At 37.6% G+C, this 25,370-nt stretch overlaps 1 protein-coding gene across 6 annotated transcripts in view; it reads left to right on the top strand.

Annotated features, from left to right (window-relative positions):
- Positions 1-25,370, top strand: part of PTK2 (protein tyrosine kinase 2) — a 340,248-nt gene that overhangs the window by 134,729 nt on the left and 180,149 nt on the right. For all 6 annotated transcript variants that reach the window (XM_067558327.1, XM_067558324.1, XM_067558323.1 and 3 more), the window contains 2 exons: positions 8,967-9,193; positions 21,019-21,185. In XM_067558327.1, the coding sequence (XP_067414428.1) occupies positions 8,967-9,193; positions 21,019-21,185 (394 nt within the window). The remainder of the gene's footprint in view (positions 1-8,966; positions 9,194-21,018; positions 21,186-25,370) is intronic.

Here is a 25,370-nt window from a genome sequence, read left to right as displayed (position 1 = left end):
TATGTTATCAATACAAATAATCCCACTAACTCTGCATCCTCCTGAAATGTAGACTTCTTGAGCAGACATGCTTTAACCAACCCTGTAGGCCCACTGCAAAATTACATCACAGAGCCCATATTTGATCAGTGGGAGTGTGCCACAATAGACCTTTTCTCTTCCAAAGACAACAGCAAATGCCCAAACTTTTGCTTCAGAGAAGGAATAAGCCTAGGCTCATTGTCAGATACTTTCCTCCTGTAATGGACTAAAGGCCCTCTATATGCTTTTCCACCAATCCCCAAGGTGATATCTGAGGTCAGACAGGACAAGGCCAGGATGAGCTTATAGTTTCTTATTGACCACTGATCTTTGTCAAATATTATGCCCTTGACCTAAAACTAGATGAGATACCAAGTTTGGGAGAACAGTGCATCAGTCATTATTTGAATGAAACAGTTGAAACTTCTCATTCCCACCATCCAGAGAGGATACTGCTTGACAGTACCTTCCAGTGGGATCCACACTGGCACATACTCAAAGAAGAAAGAATTGTTGCTTACACTAATAGTAACTGTGGTTCTTCAAGGTGATGTGGTCAGTGTGGAAACCATGAAATTCCCTCTATCCCTGCATTTTGGAGTCCTTAGCAACATGAGCTTTGAATCATGAGGGAACTGATAGAGGGTCACACTGTCCAGCTCTTTATGCCCTCGTACGGGAGCATGTGGAGGTGCAGAATACATGTGTGGCCCCAAAAGACATAGCTATTGAAAAGACTCCAATCTCTTACACTTATGGCACATATGCATCTACACTGGGGTCTGTACTGACGACATCTCGAAGAACCACATTTTTGTAAGGTGGGTAATTGTTCTTGCTCAACTTTGTCACTGTGTGACTTTGGGCTGGTCACCACTGTGCGCCTTGTTTCCTCATCTATAAAATGGAGTTAATTATATTTATCCACTTTTGAAAAGCAATTTGAGAACTTTGGTTGAAAAGGGTTATATAAGTGCTAAATATTAAACTGATTAATCATTTAGCTAACACTATTTATTTCCATTAATGCGCCGTGGGCGCTACATATTATGCAAACATGTAAGAAGGCACAGTCTCTGTCCTGAAGAGTTTACAGTCTTAACAAAGAATGCATTTGAAATTTCTATTTTAATTTCCTTTGCTTTGACTTGTGCTGAGGGGTTGACAGCAATGGAAACTGATGTATTCTGTGTCTGCAAACATCAAACAGGGATTGACCAGACAGCCATTAGGACCTTTCTCTTGTTAATAACCAAAGCCTGTGAAGTGCCTTTTAAACGTTGCCCAAGAGGAGCGAAGGGTGTAAACATGCTGTCCTGTTTTTCACTTGGAAATGGCACACCCAATTTTCAGTGTCTGTGCTGCTGTTACCTGGGGTTTCTCCAAACCCACAGTAGTGGTAACGTAACTGTTTCTCTCCAGGTGATGTCAGGAATAAATTAATGGGAACACAGTGCCTCCATCTGATAAATACTTGATTCAAGGCAAGTGTTTTCATCTAAAACTGAAATTTATTAGAGTTTAAGCACACACATATGCAATCGGTTTAGGACATCCTAGATATAGTTACCCAGAGACTGTTTTGAATAATCACCAGCCAGTCTTCCAAGGGCCCTCTGTCGGTCCAGCTGATGGTGAGTTTAGATGTCAGAAGGAAAACTCCCTCGGATTGCCTTGAGATATTTACATATACCTAACCTCTTATAGCTAACTCTAACAAAGCACATAACCTATAGTGACACCTAGTGAATCATCAGTTCTCCTAATTTCAGTAAACTACTCATTATCTCAAAACACTTTTAATATTTCTGGCCATTATAACAATATATCAGGGACACTTAAAACCAAGATTGCTCTTCACTTACTCCCTTCCATAACTTTCTATCCCATCCTCCTATTCTGATTAGCAAATTGTAAGTATGCAGTTGTCTGACCTTGTCTCACAAAAACCTAAGATTATTCCTAGCTATGTGATGTTTGGTTTTCAGCTGGCAGTGGCTGAACATACAAAATGGCTGACTTCTGTACTGTCAAGTTCTGGGGAACATGCAAGAATGTCAAATTCTGGGGTAACACCGCCATTGAAGTATCATAAAATCTGGGTGTAGAAAAGACCTGTTGATCATCCTTACTTTTTTTTTTTTTTTTTTAAGGAATGTGTATGGTTCATTTAAAAACGTCAAGGAAAACTGGGTGTTTTCAGTATGAAGTGTTAATGCACAAGAAAGGAATGATTACCAGGAGCATAGTATTCTATGTATGGGGTGCATGACACTTGCTATAGTTAATTTTTTTTTACACTAGAAATTCCTGCTCTTCAGAGAACTAGTAACTCAATGGTGTTAGTTTGCATCAGGCTTAAAACTAAAATTCTGTACAAGTTCTGAATGCTATGCAGGTTTTTGAATTTTATAAAAGCTAGTGTAATTTAGTTTAACCAATTTTTGTTTGGGAGATCTGGAAAAATAATTTTGTTTAATAGCTTTCTCTTTTTTTGCTTGAATTAAAGCAGAATTAACTCTAAAAATGTTACAGGTTATTAGTTTATAATAGACTGTTTTCATTCTACATGAATAATAGCTGCTATTGAGTATTTTTAGGACCGAGTTTACTCTGTGTGTATACTGGCTGTGTATATGTTTATAAACTACTCAAGATGACACTGATTTTTATGAAAAAATGACTAAGATTAATAATATAAATCATAGACAAAAACTGTGTTAAGAGTTAAAGTTGGGAATACACATCAGGAATATAGGGCAACATACATTACAGGAATGGTTAAATTATCCCAGAATCAAGCCTCATAAATCTAGAAAAGTCAGAGTTAAGGTTAAATGGTAAAAGAGATCCAAACGTGTTAAGAAATGGAAGTGCATCTTTATGGCACCTGGTTTCTTCTTTCTGTGAATTCCTCTAGGGAGGATATTTCCTGTTCTCATCTCTGTGAAGATGATCTGGATTATGACCATTTTGCACTAATTTACTCTTTATATTTTGAGTGTTTATGATACTTGCAGAGCACAACTCTTCAGTTTGTTGCAAATAATGTTACTTAGAAGACCATCTTGACCTGCTTAGGGAATTTATAGAACAATACCAATATGTATTGTAAAGAAAACTGACTTCAGGTTCAGATGGTTTAGTTTGCCAGTTTATTTTGTAGCCTTTATGGTTGAACATATTGCCAGGATATGATGTATGACTTGAAAGTATATATTACATTTATTTTTAACTAGATTCTGTAGAAAATTGGCTGCTCATTTCCTTGTGATTTATTTCAGAAATGTATATTCCCACCATTCTCAATGACTTGTGCACTCTATAAAAGGTAGGCAACAAATAAGAGATGCAAAAATGAGATTATTGTATTTTATAGTAGTGGTATCTGGGCACCTCAATGAAGGTTCAGGACCTCATTGTGCAAGCTGCTATACAGACAGAGAAAAAGTCCCCAGTGCAAAGAATTTTCAGTCTAGGTTCCAGACAGGATGTGTTAACTAGACAATATACACAGGATGAGAGTGGGTTGGAGGATGAAATAACACTTTTTGTACAGAGTTGAGCAGGAATACGAAAGTTTCAACTTGTCAGTTGCCTAACTAGTGCCCGACAGTATCTGTTGAAGCAGCAGTGTATCAGATAAGTCATAATTGAATTAAAATATGAATCATCTGACTGGGTTAAGAATTTTTTCTTTAAAATACAAATTTCAAGGGGACTTTGGGCGAAGTTAATATAGTTACCTAAACTCCATGGAGACATGAAAGCAAACTAAGTAGTGAGAATTAACCATTCAAGTTCTTCAATACCAGTATCTTTTTGCAGAGGAAAATGAAATCTCTATCTATCTGGGTACCTTGTACTAATTAAAGTTAATTGACATTGGTTTCCTTGTGTTCCCTGCACTGTGAATGTTTCCTCATTACTGAAGTAATTGGTGCAACTGCATAGTATGATACTTAGAATAGAAATTGGTGCCAACTCCAGAGAGAGTTGCTGAGTAGCGTAGAGCAAGAAATAAGATGACAGTAAAAGTGGGTTAAACTAAATGTTTAAGAAATGTCAGTAGTGAGTGCCGTGGGATTATTCGGAAGGGGCACATTTTGAGAGTCAGGAGATATTTAACACTTCTTTATGTCAGATTGTTAGTACGTGGATTGAAATATTAATCTAAAGTACAAAATCTTTTGGCCAGTTGTGTCAACACTACTTAAATATTCATGTCTTATGATGTATTTTAGTCCCAAAATGCAGTGCTCAATACACATATTAAATAATAAATAGGCGAAAGCTAATCCTTCAGTAACAGTTAGCAAAAGTGGCATACAAGTCATTGAAACAGACTGGTTCAGCAGCAAAAATATATAAATGAAGGAGTCTGGTTTAATAAAGATTTAAATTAGTTTAGGGGATGTACGAACTTATAAATTGATTTTTGCCACGATGGACTTGTGAAATTTAGGACAAATGCATGATTAACATGTCCATTGTGTAGTGATCATAGTGCTTCATAGCAGCCTACTCTGAATAGCTGTCTCATAGCCCCTCAGAATATTAAATCACCCAAAGTATTCATCCAGTGGAAATGCAGGAAATCTTTATCTTGAGGTTTTTATATATAACTTGTACAGCTAAATCTCTATTGACATTGTGACTAATTATTTGTTTATTACAAGTCTGCTTATTAAAATTTGCAAAATATTTAACTGAAAAGGTGACAGTAAATCTTTTGTCTGAATCATCATCAGGTACAATAAATTTGAAGATACAGTCTGTATTTAGGCAATATTCTCTGGGCAGAATGGGCAGCTGAATTTTGATTAACTGTGCTATTCTTTAATTCATTTAAAAATGCCATGTAGTGAATCATTCGGGTGAAGTTTAACTTAATGCTTTAAAAGAAATTATAAAATGCAAGCAAACTTTTTTTTTTGGTGGGGTGGTAGCAGGAAAGCTATGCATTTCTGGATAAACTTCTGAATGAAAGCTGTTAATACATGTTGCTGTGATACAGACATCTCTCACCTTTTTTTAAATCATTGGCTACTAGCACTGGCTGAAGAAAACGTATGGTGGATTTCTTTTTCAAAAGCCCATTGAGGAATAAGTGGTTTGTTATCAGACTGGGATTTGTTGAAATAAAGTTGCTGAAATCCAGCTGATATGCTGTTTATGACAACTGCTTGGAAGATAAGAAGTATCTTTTTGGAGTGACTTTGTGGTTCTACTCTGAAAAGTGGCCCTTTAAAAATTACACTGTGTATTTCTATGTGTATTTTCTCCATAATTTCCATATGAAATCTGTTCAGTTTACAAGAAAAAATTACGCAAATAAATCCTGGTCTTAAAAGATGGATTCTTTCTGTCTCCCATGTGACCAACAATAAAGAGTCTGCAATTAGACCTGTAGATGATAATTTTTGTCATGTGTTAGCGAGAAAAGAATGCACTTTCCTGTCCCATAGCTGTGCTGGCTCTCCCAGGCTAAAGGCAATGATATCTATTAAAAATCTTTTGTCAGTAATAATACTTAGCACTTTTTATCAATGGATATATCTCTCAAAGGAAGTCAGTATCATTATCCCATTTTACAGATGATGAAATTGAGGCACAGAGAGATGAAGTGACTTACCCAAGGTCACATAGTAAGCCAGTGGCAAATGCAAGAATAAAGTGAGATCTCCTGAGTACCAATCCAGTGCTCTATCCACTAGACCAGTGGTTCTTAGCCTTTCCAGACTACTGTACCCCTTTCAGTAGGCTGATTTGTCTGAGTCCCCCAAGTTTCACTTCACTTAAAAACTACTTGCTTACAAAATCAGACACAAAAATACAAAAGTGTCACAGCACATTATTACTGAAAAACTGCTTACTCTCTCATTTTTATCATATAATTAAAAAATAAATCATGACCCCCAGGTTTAGAAACACTGATATTGTATATAGAGCAGTATAAACAAGTCGTTGTCTCTATGAAATTTGTTTGTATGGACTTCACTAGTGTTTTTCATGTAGCCTGTTGTAAAACTAGGCAAATATCTAGATGAGTTGATGTACACCCTGGAAGACTTCTGCGTACCCCTGGTTGAGAACCACTGCACGAGGCAACAGTGCTTCCCCTGCAAGGCTCCCCTGTTACTCTGAATACAAACAGGAAGCAGATCAATTGAGTGAGAAGTTGCACCATTGAGAACGATTAAGAGTTGAGCTCAGTAGAGTGTAATAATGAACTTCCTTACTTTCCAGTCACCAAGCTTTACATTTACTATTTTAACTTTTTCTGGAAGACTGTTCTAAAATGTTTACCAGTATACAATGATCCTATAATCTTATTAATCTACCAGGGAAGACTTTTTACATTCAGCTTAGCTTTCAGGCAAAAAATGACGCTAGAATGATTAGCACTCTTCCGCAGCAAAGATGACCCCCAGAGGACTGACTCTCTGAGGAAGTTCAGTGGAGTCCTCTCATTATCAGTTTGCCCTGGGTATCTGGATCATGTTTGTGTAGTATGGATGGGGGTCAGAGAAGGATGGTGCACATGTGGATAAGGAAGGGCTTGCTACTCATTCAGTATGCATGTTTGTTGATCTACTGAAATGAGAGTAGGACACAACCAGGCAGCAATAAGACTCATTTGAGGTGTTGGGCGTGATTTGACAAACACAGATTCCAGTCTTACAAAAACCAAATCTCAAGAAGTGGAAGATACCTATGCAGACTTGTTAGATTGTTTTTTATATAGATGTTAATTTATTACTGTGGTACATAGAATGTTTAGATGCCTTCCTGTTTTTTGCCTGAGAACCAAACAGAGGTAATACTATATAGCACCTTTCATCTTGAAGATTTCAAAGCATAGTTGTCTGACAAAGTCCCTGTGAAGTAGAAATATCATCACTTTCTGGCAGGTGGGTAAAATAAGGCACAGAGATATTAAGAGTCAGATTCTCTTGCATTGAGTAGCATCTAGCTGTTCAGTGGAAGTAGTAGTATCAGAATTTGGCTTTATGTTATTTGAATAAAGTCTGTTAGCTAAGAATAGAACCCAGCTATCTTTACTCTCCCTCCTTCTAGCTAGTAGACAAGAGTGTAGCTTTTCCTCAGATATCACAATTTAGCAGTGTCTTCTGGAGTATATTTTCTTCTGATTTTCATCCCTTCTTTTAATAGTGACCATCCTCAGACTAAATTCGTCTGCAACCAGAAGGCAAGCAGGTAAAAAATCCAGCATATATTTGCCCACAATTCAGTCACTTCTCCTTCAGAAGAGTCTTCTGAAGTGCTTTCAAAGCTCACATAAATTTCCATAACACCCATCTTCAGATGAAACAGCAGTGACTGTGGTGCACCCCATTATTTCCCACTCTCGTCCCACTGTTTCTCCTAGCATTGCCATGTATGGAAAGAATTAACAGCATTCTGAATCAAGGATAAATTTTGTGGCAGTAACTGTACACTTGTGAAATGCATAGAGTTCCAGTGGCAATTATCCAGAAAAAATACATCAGCATTTAATGATGAGGTAAGGAGTATTGTTAGAATTCGGAGGGCTGTATCCTCAGATGGTCTTTGCAGTCTGAATGAGATACAGTTCAACAAGCTATATTAGTCTAGGATTGTACAAATAGGGAGAAACGGTTGGAATTATATCAGCTTCCTTGATTGAGGGCATATGTCTGCCATTTGTTACTCAAGCTGGTTTTCAAGGTTTTCAAGCTGCTGATGATGTCTGAACCTCATCTGCTCATGGTTGACTCATTAGCAGCAGCAACCGTTTCTTTTGGAAGCAGATCTTGCCACAGTGATCCACGCCTTTCACCGCCAGGAAGAATTACTCTAATGTGCTGTATGGGGGCCTGCGCTTAAAGACCACTTGGAAATTTCAGCTATCACAGAATGCACTTCTATGCCACTTACCATGCAGTATTTCATGTAGTAGGCATATTATACCTTTTCTCCATAGTCAGTAGTGGCTTCCTTTGGTTTCTGGGTGAAGAACGTGCCATTGGTTTTGACCTATACATAGAGTGAAACCTGCGGGGATACAAAATTTGTATCCATATCTGATCCGTGATCTGCAAACATGGTCCATGGATATCCACAGATTTGCAGAGGTTTAGATATAAAATTTGGATCCACATCAATCCGCATACATGGTCCATGGATATCCACGGATATAAAGCAAGTATCTGCACATTTACAAGGCTCTAGCTATTACAGCTCTCAGTGGTTTGGGTCCTGACTATCTTATTTTTCTCATGCAGTAATGTAACACAATTAGCATGTAGTGTTGATCCGATAGAGCCCTAGTTTAAAAGGTGGGGTTGGTGATGGGAGACTTCTAGTACAGAGTCCTCAGTTGAGGGACATATCCCTTTCTGCCTACAGCCTGAATTGTTGACCTTCATGGAATGGTACAAGGCTTATTCAGAGGACACTTCAGGAAGTAGCCTTCCAGTTTTGACAGGAGTTACAGCCCTACCACAGGGTTGCAATCACAGTAAAACTAGAGCTAATTTTTTATAAATTAAATAGATAATAGATTTTTTATAATTTAAATGGGAGTGGGTTGATAGAGATATGAGGAAGTTGAGGGAAAATGATCTTGTTAGTGGCAGAAGAAGCTTTTGTGGATATTGAATAGTTTGAAGGGAGAGAATTTTGTATAGGGGTGAGTCAGAGCGTATTCCTGAATATTAATCCACTAGGATTTTTGTACATGTGTTTTATAAAATATGTATAATGGTTACAGCTTTGGGTAGGGCTTGATAAATAGCAGTAAATTAAATAACTAAATCTTGAAGACCCTGAGTTAAAAGTCTGAAAAAAATCCTCTTTTTCTTTAGGATTGGTCTTAAAGATTTTGATGTATATATGAATTACTGTGAGGGTGCAGTGAAACCAGAATAATTTAATTTTCTATTTGTACTCTTTTCCAGAATATGACAGATACCTAGCATCTAGCAAAACGATGGCAGCAGCTTACCTTGACCCAAACTTGAATCATACACCAAGTTCAAGTGCAAAGACACACCTCAGCACTGGGATGGAGCGTTCCCCAGGGGCCATTGAACGAGTCTTAAAGGTCTTCCATTACTTTGAAAGTAGCAGTGAGCCAACAACATGGGCCAGTATTATCCGGCATGGAGATGCCACTGATGTCCGGGTGAGTCTATTTCCAGTATTCTTATACTCTAAAGGCTAGTGTATGTTAATGTTAAGGTCACACTAGAAAGTGTGACACAAACAACTCTAAAAGCTAAGGAACACAGATGTTCTACAGTTTATTTTAAAATCTTTATATGACACATGCTGTGAATCATTTCAGGCAAAGCTGTAATTTCCAACAATTTTCTCAGAGAAAAGGCAGACATGCAAATTGTACCTTAACTTGACAAGGCTATTGACATTAATTTAGTTCTCATTTTCTGTAGCATAAAGACTTCAATATGGGAGAATAGCAACTGAGCTAGATTACACCTGCCTAGATTATTTTAACCACTGTGTATTTCCAAAAAGGCATTGTAGGAACTTAGTGTAACATTTAAGTGAATAACAGAAAAAACGGGGAGAAGTAGATCCTTAAATTATTTATTCTGGGGTGGATGAGAGAATAGAATGAACAGGCCTATACAGAAGGCACAAAGTAGCAATCCGATATTAAGAGACCATTATTTTAAGATCTCCTGGAAGAGATTCTCTCTTTGAGGTCTCAGTGCTGTTTGTTGAATTAAAGGAAGAAGCAGGAGAACATCTGAAAATGCAAAGAACAAATTCTTTACTTTTTCTTGTTTAGTGTCTTTGTTTTCTCCCCAGTCAGAGTTTTCTGCCCTCCCCCTGCTTTTTTTTTTCTTTCTTTCCCATATTCCCTCTTTAAATGACACATAATCAGGACCTGCTGAAGACAGGTAGCGGGGAAGAGCAGAACACAAGTTTCAGGAGACCTGGTTCTATTTGTAACTGCTACTGACCTTTCTGCAAGGAAAAACCCTATTTAAAAAACAAGTGAAATGTAAAGAGTCTTCAATGCCCTTCCCTCTTCCCATTGTTTCTCCCAGCACTTCTGTGTATGGAAAGAATTAACAGCATTCTGAATCCAGGGTAAATTTTGTGGAAGTAGCTGTACACTTGTGAAATGCATTGAGTTCCAGTGGCAATTACCCAGAAAATTTCTACATCTTGTCAATTTAAGAAATTAGCACCTAGTGTTCAGAGGAATCTAGAGAAGCAGACAAATTATAGGAACAGCAGTTAGAGCCAGTCTTAGCATTTTTGCACATGGAACAATTTTTTGACCCCCCTTTCTAATGTAACCAGTTCCTGTCCATGATAATCATATCACTCTAAAGGTCAAACTAAGTGGTGGGGTTGGTTAGTGAAATTATTTGTTTAAACCCCAAATTTGACTAGCTCGTTTTATATAAAATGTCTTTATGTGGTGGGGACATGAGGGGAGGGAAGGCAAGTGCTAAGGGGGTCATATCTCCATGCCTCCTACAGCAGAAGTAGATCCCTGCTGCTTATTTCTTTCAACACCAGCTATCAGTTTACAATGTTTTTATTATTCAAGGCTATCTTTGAATGGAGAAGGGCTAAAAACTGTTATCCCTCCCAAATGAAAGCTAACATTCTTGTGTACATTTCTCTTTCCCCAAATCAGAAATGCATTTAGTTGTGGGCTATGTAGGGTTCCAAGCACTAACTCTAATAGTAGTAATATCAAGAGTAAGCCTATACACAGAGTTACTTGTGGCCATTTAAAGTGCAATAATCAAAGTCTTAATTTTATAAAGGCTGAACAAATAAAAAAGTGCGATTTTAAAAAAGAGAGAGAGAGAGAGAGAGAAAATCTCAATTATATGCTGGTGCCCACATTAATTTTCAGGTTTTATATATGACCAGTTGTGACTGATTTCTTTGCACACTTGTTTCTGAGAACACTGTTGAAATATTTTTTCCTGTGTTTACCTTCTTTTTAGCTAAAAAGGAAGAGTGTTTTTTGGACACAGGACAGGTTACTGAAACACTTTATTCTTGTAATGAAAGATAAACATGAAATTTTCAATCTTTACAAAAACTGGGACAAACTCTCTTCAAGCAATAATGTTTTTGGAAGGAGTCTACGTTCTACTCTAATGATCTAGTGCCACCTCGTTACCATGTCTTGAGGTTTATTTTAGAAGCAGTAAACGATTATTGGAGCACATGCTGGCATTCCATTACCATTACTGCAGTTGTACCAAACAGAATAACTTAAAATAAAAATAGTGCCTTCAAGGCTTCTGCAGTAGCTGTGTGGATTTTCCTACTTTGTTATGGAGGAGGTAGAGGCCAAAATAGAGCCTACGTGACCCAATTAGAAGCTTTTTTTGATTGGTTTCAGAATGGCTCCTTGAGCATATCCAAAGCTTTGAGGCTGTTTCAGGTGATTGTGCAGTGTTTTTAAAAAAAAGTTTTCAAGTCTTTTTACCTGTCAGTCTTCTTTGTGGGGTCTTAGCAGGGGAACTTTCCAATTTTGAAAGGAAGTCTGTGAACTCTATTGGAAATCCCAAATCCCTCTGTTAGAGTTACTTCTGCTGTTAAAGTGGTAGAAATTTGTGGCGTGCACTAATGTCAAGAGGATGACATTTCCTTCCCCAGTTGCTGATATGTACCATTTCCTAATAATTCTAGACTACCTTTATCTTTAACCAAGTCAGGTTTGCCTTTATCCATGGCAAGGGTGCATTTGACAGCTACTACAGCCTACTGTATTCCTGGAAGGGACTTCGATTTTCTCTCAACCCTCTAATACTTTTTCTTAAGGAAATGTTGCACTGATTCATAAACCTGTGGGATTTTGATTCAGTCTTTACTGACTCAGATACACTCCCTGTGAACTGTTTAGGGTATGTATTTACCATCATCTATCTTTGAAGATGGCTTTTCTAATAGCCATCACATCAGCTAGAAGAGTGACAGAGATTCAGGCTCTCAGGGCTGATTCCTATACACCCCTAAGCTGTTAGCCCCAAGGATAAAATGGTCTTGTTCCTAAAACCAGTGGTGTGGTTAATAGTTTTTACCAGGTATCATTTTAATTTCAGTGAATCTATCTTTCATTCCCCATTGTCTTTCCTAGACCTGATTACTTAATGAGATTGGTTATGTTGCATAGGCTGGGTGTAAAATGAGCCATTAGTGTTTATTTGGATAGAACCAAACCATCACACAGACAAATTCCAATTATGTGTGCTGTTTGGAGAAAAATCAAATACCACGCTATTTCTGTTCAAAGACAACCAGAGCGGGTCAAAGCTTTGTATCCTAGCCCATAATGACTAGGCTGAAATCATGGCACAAGAAGGCCTAAAGAACAAATGGAGATAATTGGCACTTTATCAGTTTTTTGTAAAATAATCAAAAGCAAATGCATATATGTGTATGAAAATGGTATTAGTTTGATCCTATTTCTCTCACTCCACAGTTGGTAACTCAAGTCTTGTCTTGTTAGACTGTTAGCAGAATGGTAACTAACGCATTTTGCACAAAAATGAGCATGCTGTTGGCATATAATATTATTTAAAAAAATAATAGCAAGCATTTCAAAGCCTCATACATGGTTTTCTCCAGGTAGCTCATAGTGAAATGTTGTTCCGCTCTGAAGCGTGACTGTAAAATGGCACCAGATGTTGCCATGTTCATTGTGTCTCATTTACTCCATATCAAATGTGCTATGTTTACAGATATATAACTTCTGGCCCTGAAAATTAATTGTGATCATAAGGCCATGCTGAGTTTTCTTTCTTCCTTATGCCTCGTAAACAAATCTCATCTTTACTGTTGGCTGTTTGTATTATAGTAGCATCTAGAATCGCCAACCGAGACTAAGGCTAAGCACAATGTGCACACGGATTCTGCTCTTGGGGACTCCTGTACAACTACATTGTTTTTATGGGGTTCCATAAGGGGAATTCATTGAAACTTAGTAAACAGTTATTTCATGCACAAGAAGGAAAAGAATCTAGCTCCCTTTCCTCTATATATGTTGACTGTGCAGGGCTAAAAGATGCAAAAAGGAAGCAAATGAGTGTTTACTCAAGTCAACACATAAGTCTCTGAGTACACAGAACAAATATCTGTTGAGGAGAAGATCCCACATTTCACAGTTGTTGGAAGCCTTTTATGTAGGCCAAATGGGAGGGAAAAGTAACCTATTCCATTGAATATTTTTCTGTAAATACTTTGAGGTAGGGACCATCTTTTTGTTATGTGTGTTTACCATGACTGCCATAAAAGAGCATGATCCTTGATTGGGGCCTCTAGAGACAACCAGAATACAAATAATTGATGATGATGATGATGATTTAATAATGATGATGATAAAAAGGCCAGGAGTCAATGGAACTAACTTGAGTTATACTAGCTGAGGATCTAGCCATAAGTTTTCAGATTTTTAAAGCAATTATAGCAGCAGTTCAGATTGTTACAAAATTGATTTGGGATTCCTGTGCTCTGTGCCTCTGTCATGTGTGCACTTCCTAAATAAGCTGCTTTTTGTGTTGCTGAACAAGAAAGATTTAGATGACAAACCCTTGGAAACAAACATACAGCAGCATCAGGCTACCGAAGAGGTATCTAAACCTTGCACACAAAGGGCCAGGTTGGCAATATGTCATGAGCTTGAGGATCGCATTAATTTGCATGTGTTTGTACACAAATGTTTTTATCCATTAAACACGTGCAGCCATACGTTCTTGCATCTTCCTTGATAGACACATACGCGTAGCTGGTTTGAGGTCACTAGCAATAAAACTTCCAGAGGGGTAGCCGTGTTAGTCTGTGTACAGCAAAAACAACGAGAGTTCTGTGGCACTTTAAAGACTAACAAATTAAATTTCTGTAGGCGTAAGCTTTCGTAGGCTGCAACCCAGTTTGTCAGATGCAAGAAGTGGGTTGCAGCCAATGAAAGCTTATGCCTACAGAAATTTAATTTGTTAGTCTTTAAAGTGCTACAGGACTCTCGTTGTTTTAGCAATAAAACTGTTAGTTGACCTGCATTGTCCTCATTCTGTGGTTACAGAGAGAAGCAATGCTCAAATTAGAAAACTTAGGCGCTGCTGTGTCCCTGGCTGTCAGCCGCAGTCATCCTGAAAATATCTTTTCTTCCCTCCACCACCCTACTACTATCCAAGTGAAAGTGGATTCCCCTTCCTTTCAACTCTCCTGTTCCTGACAGAGAAATACAGTAACGTGGAGGAACATGGATAATTAAGGCAGTTTTCTAAGCTATGCATTGCCTTGTTTTCCTCTTCCCATAATTCATTTTCTTCTTTCTGTTGCTTTTTCTTCCTTGTCTTTTTCTCCCTCCCTCTCTGTGAACTTTTTATTCCCCAAACTCTGTCCTTCCATGGCTGTTCCTAGTCTGTCTCCACTTTCATTTTTTTGCTCTCTCCCATAAAGTCTGTGTTCTTTATTCCTGTCTTGATTGGTTTTCTTCACAATGTCTACTCCTCCCCCTGCACACTAGGGTCTCTGTCTGTATTTGGTCCTGGGACAGTTCTTTGGATATTCCTATACTATGGCTTGTAGTTTTGGGTGACTGCAACAGTTAACAAGAGACCTGAGAATGTGATCCTGGTGATGCAATGTACAGAGGAGGAAAGGAAGGTGGCTTTAGTGCACTGAGAGCCAACTACAAGGGACTGTAGGGCAAGATTAATATGCTACAATAATACATAGAACCTGTTGATTTTTCTATCATTTTGTGAAAATGGATCTAGGCAATAATATAGTGCTTGGACGCAAAGACTTCCTGCACATCTGATGAGAATGGCTCAGATAGATATGGAATTCAGCCTTTCATCATTTGGTAGTGCCAGAATGCAGACAAAACTTAAAAACAACCCTAATGTGGCTTTATTGGGCAATAGAGAAAGCCATTCCATCTTCTGCACAGGCCAGATCTGTCTGGAAATTGCTTCTACACGTTAGCAGTGACACATCTACAGTTGAAACTGTAGAGCTATGTTTAAGAGATAGGAAAAGCTGAAATGACAGAAAAATTTATCAGACTAACTTCATATTAAAAGATATGAGAATCATTCTTGAACATTATTGGTAAATGAGATAGAAAGTAGGTATTCCCTACTGCTCTGTAAGTATCTAATTTTTCTTCTTTTCTATTTATATGCCCACATTATGGATGGGCACCTGAGCCAGGTAATAGGACATAGCTGTGCTCTTTCCAAGTGAAAAAGATACGTAGTAATAGCACTATGAATATAAATCTATAGCTTCTAGACACAGGACAACTATGAATGGTCCCCTTTTATACCACATTAATTAGGCTAATTACTACTTGCATATTGTTTCATTTCTTACGTTGATGTAAAGCATTATGAGATCTTTGAATGACAGGCAAAGAGCAAAATAATTTTGATTAAAACAATATGATTACTTTTCAGTAAAATGTCAATAGGTTTCAATAAGTCTTGAAACACTGGGGAAGGTCCAGAAGACTAAAAGAAAGCTAATGTCATGCAAATATTTAAAAAACAGTAGACAGGATGACCAAGATATGTATAGCCTGTCAGTCTGACATTGATTACTGGAAAGATTATGGAGTGGCTGATTTGGGACTTAATAAACGTTAAAGGAGGATAATATAATGAATGCCAAGGAACATGTGTTTATGGGAAAAATGATCTTGACAAAATAACTTGGTATCTTTTTCTGATGAGATGACAAGTTTGGTTGATAAAGATAATAGTGTTGATGCAATATGCTTAGACTTCTGTAAGGCATTGTTTTGGTTCTGTGTGACATTTTGATTAAAAAACTAGAATGATATAAAATTAACATGGCACACATTAAATGGATTAAAATATGGCTAACTGATAGATCTCAAAATATGATTGGAAACATGGAACCATCGAACAAGTATGTTTCTAGTGGAGTCTCTCAGGGATCAGTTCTTGGCCTACTCTATTTAATACTTTTTATGAGTGACCTGGGAGAAAATGTAAAATCATCACTGATAAAGTTTGCAGATGACACAAAAATTGGCGGAGTGGTAAATAATGAAGGGGACAGTTCTCTAAGTCTTGGTTTACACTACAGAGTTAGCCTGACATCGAGGCAGCTTACATCGACCTAATTATGTCAGCGTACATGCCTCAGCCTTGCTCCCTGCCAATGTGAGTACCCTGCTACACCAACATATTAACTCTTACCTCCACAAGAGGGGTTGGGCTTACATCAGTAATTACATTAGGGCAATGCAGTGTCCGGGTAGACACTGTGGGTTACTTATATCAGCTGTTGGCTGTCATTCTTGTCAATTTCACAGCCCCTGGCTGTCACCCTTGAGCTCCTTGGGGGGAGCTCCGCTGCACAGAGGATCTTGGCTCCCGACTGGGAGCCCAAGAGCCTGTGGGGGCAACTGGGATCCTGACAGCAGGGAGCTGAGAGCCCGGGGGAGTAGGGGCAACCGGGCTCCTGGGAGCAGGGAGCTGAGAGCCCAGCAGAAGTAACTCCCTTCTTCCCCCCGACTGCCCCTCTTAAGTCGAGGGAAGTGCTCCTGGTGAAGACGCGTACCACTGACAAAAGAAAGGTAGTGTGGACATGAACCCATGGTGATTGTAAGTTGATTTAGCATAGGTCGATTTAAGACATGCCCTAAGACAGAGTGATCTGGAGTGCTTGATAAACTGCACACAAGCAAACAATATGTGTTTTAGTGCTACTAAATGTATATAGCAACAAGGAATGTAGGTCATACTTATGCTATGGGGGACTCTCTCTTAGGAAACAGTGACTCTAAGAAAGGTTTGGGGTTGTCATGGATAATCTGCTGAAGATGAGCTCCCACTGTGATGCTGTAACCAAAAGGGCTAATGTGGTCCTTGGATGCGTAAACAGGGAAATTTCAAATAGAAGTAGTGAGGTTATTTTACCTGTGCATTTAGCACTGGTGCGACACTGCAGGAATACTGTGTCCAGGCCTGGTATCCACCATTAAAGAAAAAGGTTGATAAATTGGAGAGGGTTCAGGGGAGAGCCACAAGAACAATTAAAGGATTATAATACATGGCTTATAGTGAGAGACTCAAAGAGCTTAATTTATTTAGTTTAACAAAGAGAAGGTTAAGGGATGAATTGATTACAGTTTATAAGCACCTACATGGGGAACAGATACTGAATAATGGGCTCTTCAGTCTAGCTGAGAAAGGTATAACACAATCTAATGGTTGAAGTTTAAAGTTACACAAATTCAGACTGGTAATACGGCATTAATTTTTGACTCTTAACTGGAACAGTTTGCCAAGGGCTGTGGTGGAGTTTCCATCACTGACAGTTTTTAAATCAAGATTGGATGTTTTTCTAAAATATATGCTCTAGGAATTAATTTGAGGAAGTTCTGTATCTTGTACAAGAGGTCAAACTAGATGATGATAATCATCCCTTCTAGCCTTTGAATCTATGAATAGGTGTTGGTTGTCTGAATCTTAGTGCAGTAAGCATAAATGTGGGCATTTCACAGTTGTTTTTTCCTATGGAAATGTTAAATCTGATTTATTTGAAGTTTCAGTTCATTCAATTCAACAGTCAGTTCAATTCATAACTTAAACTTCCTGCATGAAGCTTTAGCACTCTCATAGCACTTTAAGTGTGTAAAGTGCTGTATTTAGCACTCTCATAGCACTTTAAGTGTGTAAAGTGATGTATTAACATTAACTTTTATAATGTCCCTGTATGGGAGATAAATGTTTAAACTGGAAAACTGACTCCGATCATTTGGAATGTACTCAAGGCCACAAAGAGGTCATTGATGGATTCGGATTGGAACTCAGGCATTCCTTACTTACAATCCGGTGGTCCTTACTCTAGAACACTCTCTATTTGTTCCATGAGCTAGAGAAGATTGGTCATACTTAAGCTTGTGAAATTTTCAGATATTACTGTCTGAGGTTAGAGCTTCAAGCATTTAGTCATGGCTTATTTCAGGATATTTTAGTTACTACTGTGCAGTTGTTATGCAGTTAAACTGACTGAAAACCTCTGATAAAACATTCTAATCACTATTATAAGGAGCATCAGGCATGCTTCTGGCAAGGCTTCCTAACTTGTGAAGTCTCTTGTGAGCATGGAAGACAGAGACGCTGTCATCCAGGCACAAGTTATGGCAACTGTTTTTTCTGGCATTGGAAGTGTCTCTAGACAGTCTGGGGAGGCTTTCCAGAACTCCAAGACTTTCTCCGCATTATTTAACAAAGGTCAGAGTTGAGTACACTGGCCCAAATTATGGCCACTCTGCCAGTAAAGCTCTTGGAGATTAAATCTTTTGCTGCTTTGGAACTCTAAAACAAAACCCTGCTCTACTCTGTGTGAATTTACTAGATGGTATGCATGTAGCTGTTTCACACACAGGGACGGATCCTCACTTGATATAAATTGGTGTTGCTCAGTGGAACTATCTTGATTTACTCTAAGTGAAGATCTGGCCCCAAGTGGCTGAAATTCAACTTCTTTAATTTTTTGTGCAAAATGAAAGAACTCTCTATATTAAAAAGCTTATTACATAGAGGATCAGTCAATTTGAATGTCTCAATCACATTATTTTCTTATTTTTCCATTTTTGGATCAAGCTGTAGTATTGGAATAGACTGAGGAAGCCTGATAGCAAAATGCTGTATTTATTTTGATTTTGTAGTATGCATCAGTTCTTGTGCTCTGGGTAAATGTACAACAAGTTGGTAAAATAATAATTAAATTACAGGTTGTCTTAGCTTAATTTCATTCTTCAGCATATTTAATTTTTTATAAATGCATATAAATTAATTTTAGATTGTAAAAAGTATTTTTAATTGGTTTATTAGACTTGAGAGGATAAAGTAAAATGGATTCACCTATCTGTCTCTTGAGTTATATTTACCTTTCATCTCAATTCTCAAAATGTTTTCTAAATTTCTTACTGAATGGCCTATCTCTGCTTGTTTACTTTTCTGTGAAATGTTCTATCTAAAATATGTTTGCCCTTTATAAGATAATACAAAACCAAAAAATCATCATGTGTCTTGAGAGTTTAAGCTCTTAGGCTGGGACGTGTAATTAATTTAACACAGCTAACCTGTTACATAAGGGTATGGTACAGTACCATGTATGCAAACTGTGTTATCTAAGTAGTCAACTTGTGTATTTATTGACAACTTTTTCAATTCAAAAGAATCCAATCTTGATATTTACTTTATTTTGGTGTAGTTACATGAATGGAAGCGCTCTTGCACTCTTCTGGAATAAGGTTGAGAAATATTTTGTTTTTAAACTGAGGCTGGGATTTCAAAGAGATTTAGGCACCCAGCTCCCACTAGCTTTCATTGAGAATTAGGCACTTAATTTCCTTGACCCCTTAAGAAAACACTAAATTGAATGTTTAAGGAAGCTCTTGATTCTCTACTCATTTCTTTCCTGGCCACACACTTGATTATCTACTGTAGCGGTTTCTGACTGTGGCTTATGTATTAATATTTTTAGTGGTCTGTTACTGTAGAAAATATCCAATTTTGCCTTGACTCTGTTTCCCAAACTCACCTTTGTCCTATTGCAGTTTGAGCACAACTGCCTTTTCAAAACACTGACCTCTGTTTTCATTATTGATGAGACACTGTCCTGCATGGGCAGATTTCTGAAATGAGTTCTGCATGTTTTGCACTTTATTTTTGCAAAGTATAGTAAAAGCAAAGAAAATGAATGAATTTCCTTCCAAAGCTTTTCTACTCATGTGCAGATCGAAAAAGTTGGCAGTATGACCTTCAGAAAAAAGGATGCTTGCCAAAATGTCAGGCTTTACTTAATTAATCAAAAATTGCCCTTAGTGTAAGGAAAAGGTTAAATGTTTGTATATCTAAGTGTTCTTGGAAGTAGTACTGTTCTTTGTAAGCCTGGATATGGGCAACTGTACTCTGCAATATTTGGTAAACTATTCAAACAGCAGTGCATAAAAAGCAGGCTTCTGTTAAATGTGAAAAAATAAACTTCACCAGCTTTAGCACCCATGTGGTCAGTGCCTCAATAGCCATGCTAAGTGGGCATATTATTTAACCTAGCATATTATTTAATTTCACTTGCCTTTCCTGTTTGTAGGCCTCACATCATCTTTATCCCTCTTGCTCCACAGCATACACTATACTAGTGATGGCTGATCGACCAAGGATCCTGCTGGACTAGAGACCCCCAGAAGGGTCAAGTTTTTATAGTATTTCCCAATTTTGAAAAGTTGGGATATAAAATAATGAACTTCGCAAAACTGCTTTATATCCCTGTCCTCCACAGTCCTGTGGGACTCTATGGCAGATATCTGTGGACTTTTCTTGGACTTTTTTTTGGTTTGGAGCTAGTCTAAACTATAATTTATCAAAGGACAAACCAGTCTAAACAATTCTTCTGTTAGAAAAGTTTACCTGAGTAGATGCATCTCGTGTCAGGAATGTTTCTGTCATAGAGATTAATATTAACCCTCAAGGAGGAAGTTAGATGGAAAAATCAAGGGTTCATGAGTGAATTAACCTTTTACTAAATTTTGTCTGCTCAGACACAAAAGAAGAGGAAATCGTATGACTGTTTTCCTAATGTAGGTGAGAAGTGTCTGTGTCAGGATTTGCAGAAGAGTTGGAAGTATTTAACAAGTACATTTTTTTTATCTGCAAATCTGCCTTTTTTTTTTATTCCCAGCATTTTCCCCATGTAGAGCCATATGGTAGCTGAGTTTTAATAAAATACAGGGTTGATACAGATTCATGTAAGATCATATGACTAAAAATTCAGAACCGGAATTATGGTTTATGAGTAACTTGTTTTCTTGCATCCCTAAAAATACAGCTGTGTCTGATTCATTGATTAGTCCTTTGTATACAGTATGGTTACCCTTTGAAGGCATGAACAAAAAAGTTTTGTTTTCTCAAACACTAGAGTTAAGCATTTATAACAAATGTGCATTTTTATGTGTTTTAGGGCATAATTCAGAAGATAGTGGACAGTCACAAAGTAAAGAATGTGTCCTGTTATGGATTACGGCTCAGTCACCTGCAATCTGAGGAGGTCCACTGGTTACATCTGGACATGGGTGTGTCCAGTGTGAGGGAGAGATTTGAATTAGCCCACCCTCCAGAGGAATGGAAGTAAGATTATAAACCTGTTCAATTTCAAAATCAAATAATTTTGGTATATTTGCTGTCGACTTTGTATAATCTTCTATTTTATAAAGGAAATCCTCTCACAGAACTCCTGAGAACAGGGCAAGTAGGAAGGGAGACAGCTGCCTATATTTTACCCAGCAAAAAGCCAGAAGAAATGAGAATGTGCCCTGGTATTCCAGAGGAAAGGCTCATTAGCTAGCTAGAAGGGGATTCTACCAACTGTGAAGAGCTCATAAGTCTAACTTGAGCATGCAAACCTTGAAAAGGGGTAAGAGTAGGATGAGACTTGCTAAATACGTAGTAGGTTTAGTGAATCATAAAATTTAATTGTTTCCCAGTTTTAAGCATAAAAATGCTATGATGCATTTTAAAAAAATTCTAAAAGGGCAATTTATGTTCTCTTTAAAAAAAATTAGAGAAGTGGTGTTAAATGATTGCTGCATTATATGAAGATTAACTAGGACAAATGTTAATTACACGTGTTTAGAAATGTTACATATTTAGAATGGGTTAAGATTCTCCAGGTGAGATTTAATTGCCAAATCTATTGTTAATATACAAACCAGAGAAGAATGCAGCTCAGTCTGTCTTAAATGGGTTGCTTCTGCAGTGCTAATAGAAGTAATAAGTAGTAGAAAAACTATTTGTCAGAAAAGCGAATTGATTCACATCTGAATAAACACATGGAGCAGATTGACTGAGTAAGAAGGTTTCATACAGTCAGTTAATTCAGGTAAAATCCTGAATCCTGCAGAAGGTTGGGATGATCACAGTGATCCCTTCTGGCTATATAATCTATAAATATAATCAATTCTCTGACCATAACACACTTCACTATTACTAGTTACTTTAAAACCCACAAGTATGGTCCTCTGAAGAACTGTATTAGAATTAACAGTCTGTACTTACTTTCTTGAAAATTAAATTGCTAGATAATTTACTAGCAAATGTTTACCACATCCAGCAAATCTGATCCTGTGAGTTTATGAATTCATGTTTGGGAAGCAGCCTAGTTGAGCTTGTCAACTAAATAAGAAAGTTTAAAACATTGGGGGAGGGAGAGGGAAGTATTCCGGTTACCTAATATGGCCAAAACCAAATATGAGGTGTGAATAATTTATGCCATGGAAATTTCTTACTTAGTGTAAAAGTGCCGGTTTCATTTATATTATGTGATGCAACCCATATTCTACACATTACAAAACAAAGTGAATCACTTTTAAAAGCAAAATTAGATAATTGTTTTGAAGTTTGGATGAAGGGATTGTATAAAAACCTCATACAAGTGTCATAAAATATGAATTATTCAGTACCTTTCCAAAGTGTAATTTTATGCTTTATCGAATGCATGCAGCTAGACATACCTTTTTAAACCCATAGAGATTTGCTTTGAATTATCAAAATGTTGCTGTCATATTTGTAATACTATAAAACAGAGCATTTAGGATCAGATGACAGTACTTGTTAAAATATTTAGATTAGTGAAGTAAGAGAGAAGTCCTGGAATGGTGCTTGAATTAATAGCTTCCTATAACATAATAATCCAGTAACTGCTGCTTATATGGGAATTTTTAAATGATTTTACTATAAGGCTGTGTATTCAGTATGCAAAGAAAATATATTCTTTAATGTTTTTTAGATCAGTCCAGATGCTTGGGTTATAATTCCTGTCAGCAGGAGGAGATAGAAAATAATAAAAATTCCTTGGAACAAATTCTACCCCTAACATAAGTGATTTTTGTGTTGCCATTGGGTACTATCTCTAGCACTGAGGAGGGAACAGGGCAGAAAAGAGGGGGAAAATGACTCTACAGTCACGCCTTACTGCAGTAGGCTCCTATGGCTGTAGTTAAGGCTGAGGATAATTAACAAGTTCAGACCTCAAGGTTAGCCATAGTTTGTTAATCTAAACATCTCTTCTCTCTTCTCATGGCATTCAGTTCAGCTGTAAGAGCACATGTAGGCCAGTTTCACAGCAATGCCAGTGGGTAACCATCCTTCTGAAAATTAGCAGAATGCAATTCTGTAATGAGTGAAGGAGCAAGAAGTAGCTGGCTGTTAGGTATCCATTCTCTCCTAGGCCTTGAGCTTGCTTTAAAGTTACCACTGTGGCTTTGTCTTCACTGCTGAAAAGGTGTTTTTTTACCCTGGGGCAACTCACACATATGGGCTTTCCCAAGGTAAAAACACAGTGAAATCAGGGCACTTCAGTTTTACAGTGAGAGAAACTCAGGCTTGGTCCTCTCTGCTGGCGGCCATTGACAGGAGATATGCAAGCTACGTATTGTCGACTGACTTACGTTCCCTTACCGTGGTGTCTCTGCTGCGCTGCGTTGATGGGAGATGCCCTCCGGTTGACACAGCCTTACTCTTTTCAGGGAAGTGGATTTATTGTGTCGGCTAGAGAGTACTTCCAGGATCGATTGAGCGGATCTCCACTGCCCACTCAATCAATCCCACTGCATCGATCCATGCAGCCCATCTGTGAGGCAGGGGGAGAATTCTGACCTCACCTAGTTTATCTGATGGTAAAACGAAAGTGCCATGTCTTCACCATGTTTCTGCAACGGGATAGGTCATGCACATTAGTTATCTGGAGGTAAAAAACACACCTTTTTAGCAGTGTAGACAAGGTCTTCAACTGTCACAAACCCCAAGAAGGGTTTAGAAGGATGATGTCAGTGAGCACTGGAGCCTTTATCAGTGGAATGGAGTGCTTATTTGTTAATTGATAACATTAATTTTATTCAGAAAACTAATATTTTGGAACACTGCTGTATTCTATGCTACAATGACCATTTGCTCTCTCTCTCATTTCCTCAATGTGCAAGATCTAGCATTGCAAATAGAGGTGTTTTAAACCAAATTTATGTGCAGACTATACTTCTAATAATTGTAAAACTCTTTAATATTCCAAATTAAATTTTATATTTGTTAATCCAGTAACAAGGCAGTTACTATTAGATGCATCCCATTGTTATGTAAATCGTTATTTTTAACATTGGCGATGAATCTGCTTTATTAAAAATTCTTTGTAGAAATAACTGATTGGGGCAGTTAAGGAAAAATGCAACTTAAAAGATAAAGATTCCAGAAACTTAGCAACTTATCCAGAAGGCAAAGATCAAAAGCCTTTTTGTTCGGGTGCCTATATTTAGGTATGGTGGATTGTCTTAATATGATAATATGACTTTTATAGTCCCCTATTTGAAGTCTGATTCAATTTGACACAACTTTGAGAAAGGGATGATGATCAGAGTAACAAGCAAATTCAAATTTACAGGGTAATCACTTGACTCTAAGAACTTAAACCAGGAAAAGGTTTTCAGTGACCCTTTAGTTTGTGCTGCAAATTCAGTGACTGATTTACTACTATTTTGTTCTGTGTAGAACAAGAGAGCTGTACCTAGATGGGAGGGAGACATTTAACTGAAATGTTTGGCACTGAAATGTGTGTAAACGAGAGAATGGAACTTTGCAGAGCATAAAGCTAGTCCTTCTGGGTGAAATAGATCACAGATCAACAATAATTTGTAGCAATTACTCATGCCAGGACAACATTTAATTCAATCACAGGCAAATCTTGCTGTGCATAAAAGCAGAAACATGTCTGAAGCTTAATAACTTTCTGGCCATATCATCATCTTGAACAGTTTTCTCTTTCTTCTTTCTCATTTCTAATTGTATTAATTATCAATTTCTGCTTTCCATAATGACTGCTCACGTTATAAACAACTCTGCAGTAGCATGTTTCAGAAATGAAAATTAGGGATGTTCTCTAATTCAGTCTTTAGGTAATGCTCATATAATGATAGAAATATAGGGCTGGAAGGAACCATAATGAGTCCTCACCTCCAGCCCCTGTGCTCAGACAGGACCAAGTTAACCTAAACCTAGGCCCTCCCTGATGGGTGTCTGTTCAACCTGTTCTTAAAAACCTCGAATGGAAGCCTATTCCAGAATTTAACTATCCTTATAGTTAGAAAGATTTTCTTGATATCTAACCTAAATCTCTCTTGCTGCAGATTAAGCCCATTATTTCTTGTCATTCCTCCAGTGGGCAAGGAGAACAACTGATCACTGTCCTCTTTGTAACAGCCCTTAATATATTTGAAGATTATCAGGTCCTCTTTCAGTGTCCTTTTCTCAAGACTAAACATGCTGTTT

The sequence above is a fragment of the Emydura macquarii genome, unplaced genomic scaffold (assembly GCF_026122565.2).
Source record: "Emydura macquarii macquarii isolate MOO-44397 ecotype Brisbane River unplaced genomic scaffold, CSIRO-AGI_Emac_v2 contig_1947, whole genome shotgun sequence".
Classification (NCBI taxonomy): domain Eukaryota; kingdom Metazoa; phylum Chordata; order Testudines; family Chelidae; genus Emydura; species Emydura macquarii.
The sequence above is the reverse complement of the archived record's forward strand: the minus strand, read 5'-3'. Positions and strand labels throughout refer to the sequence as shown.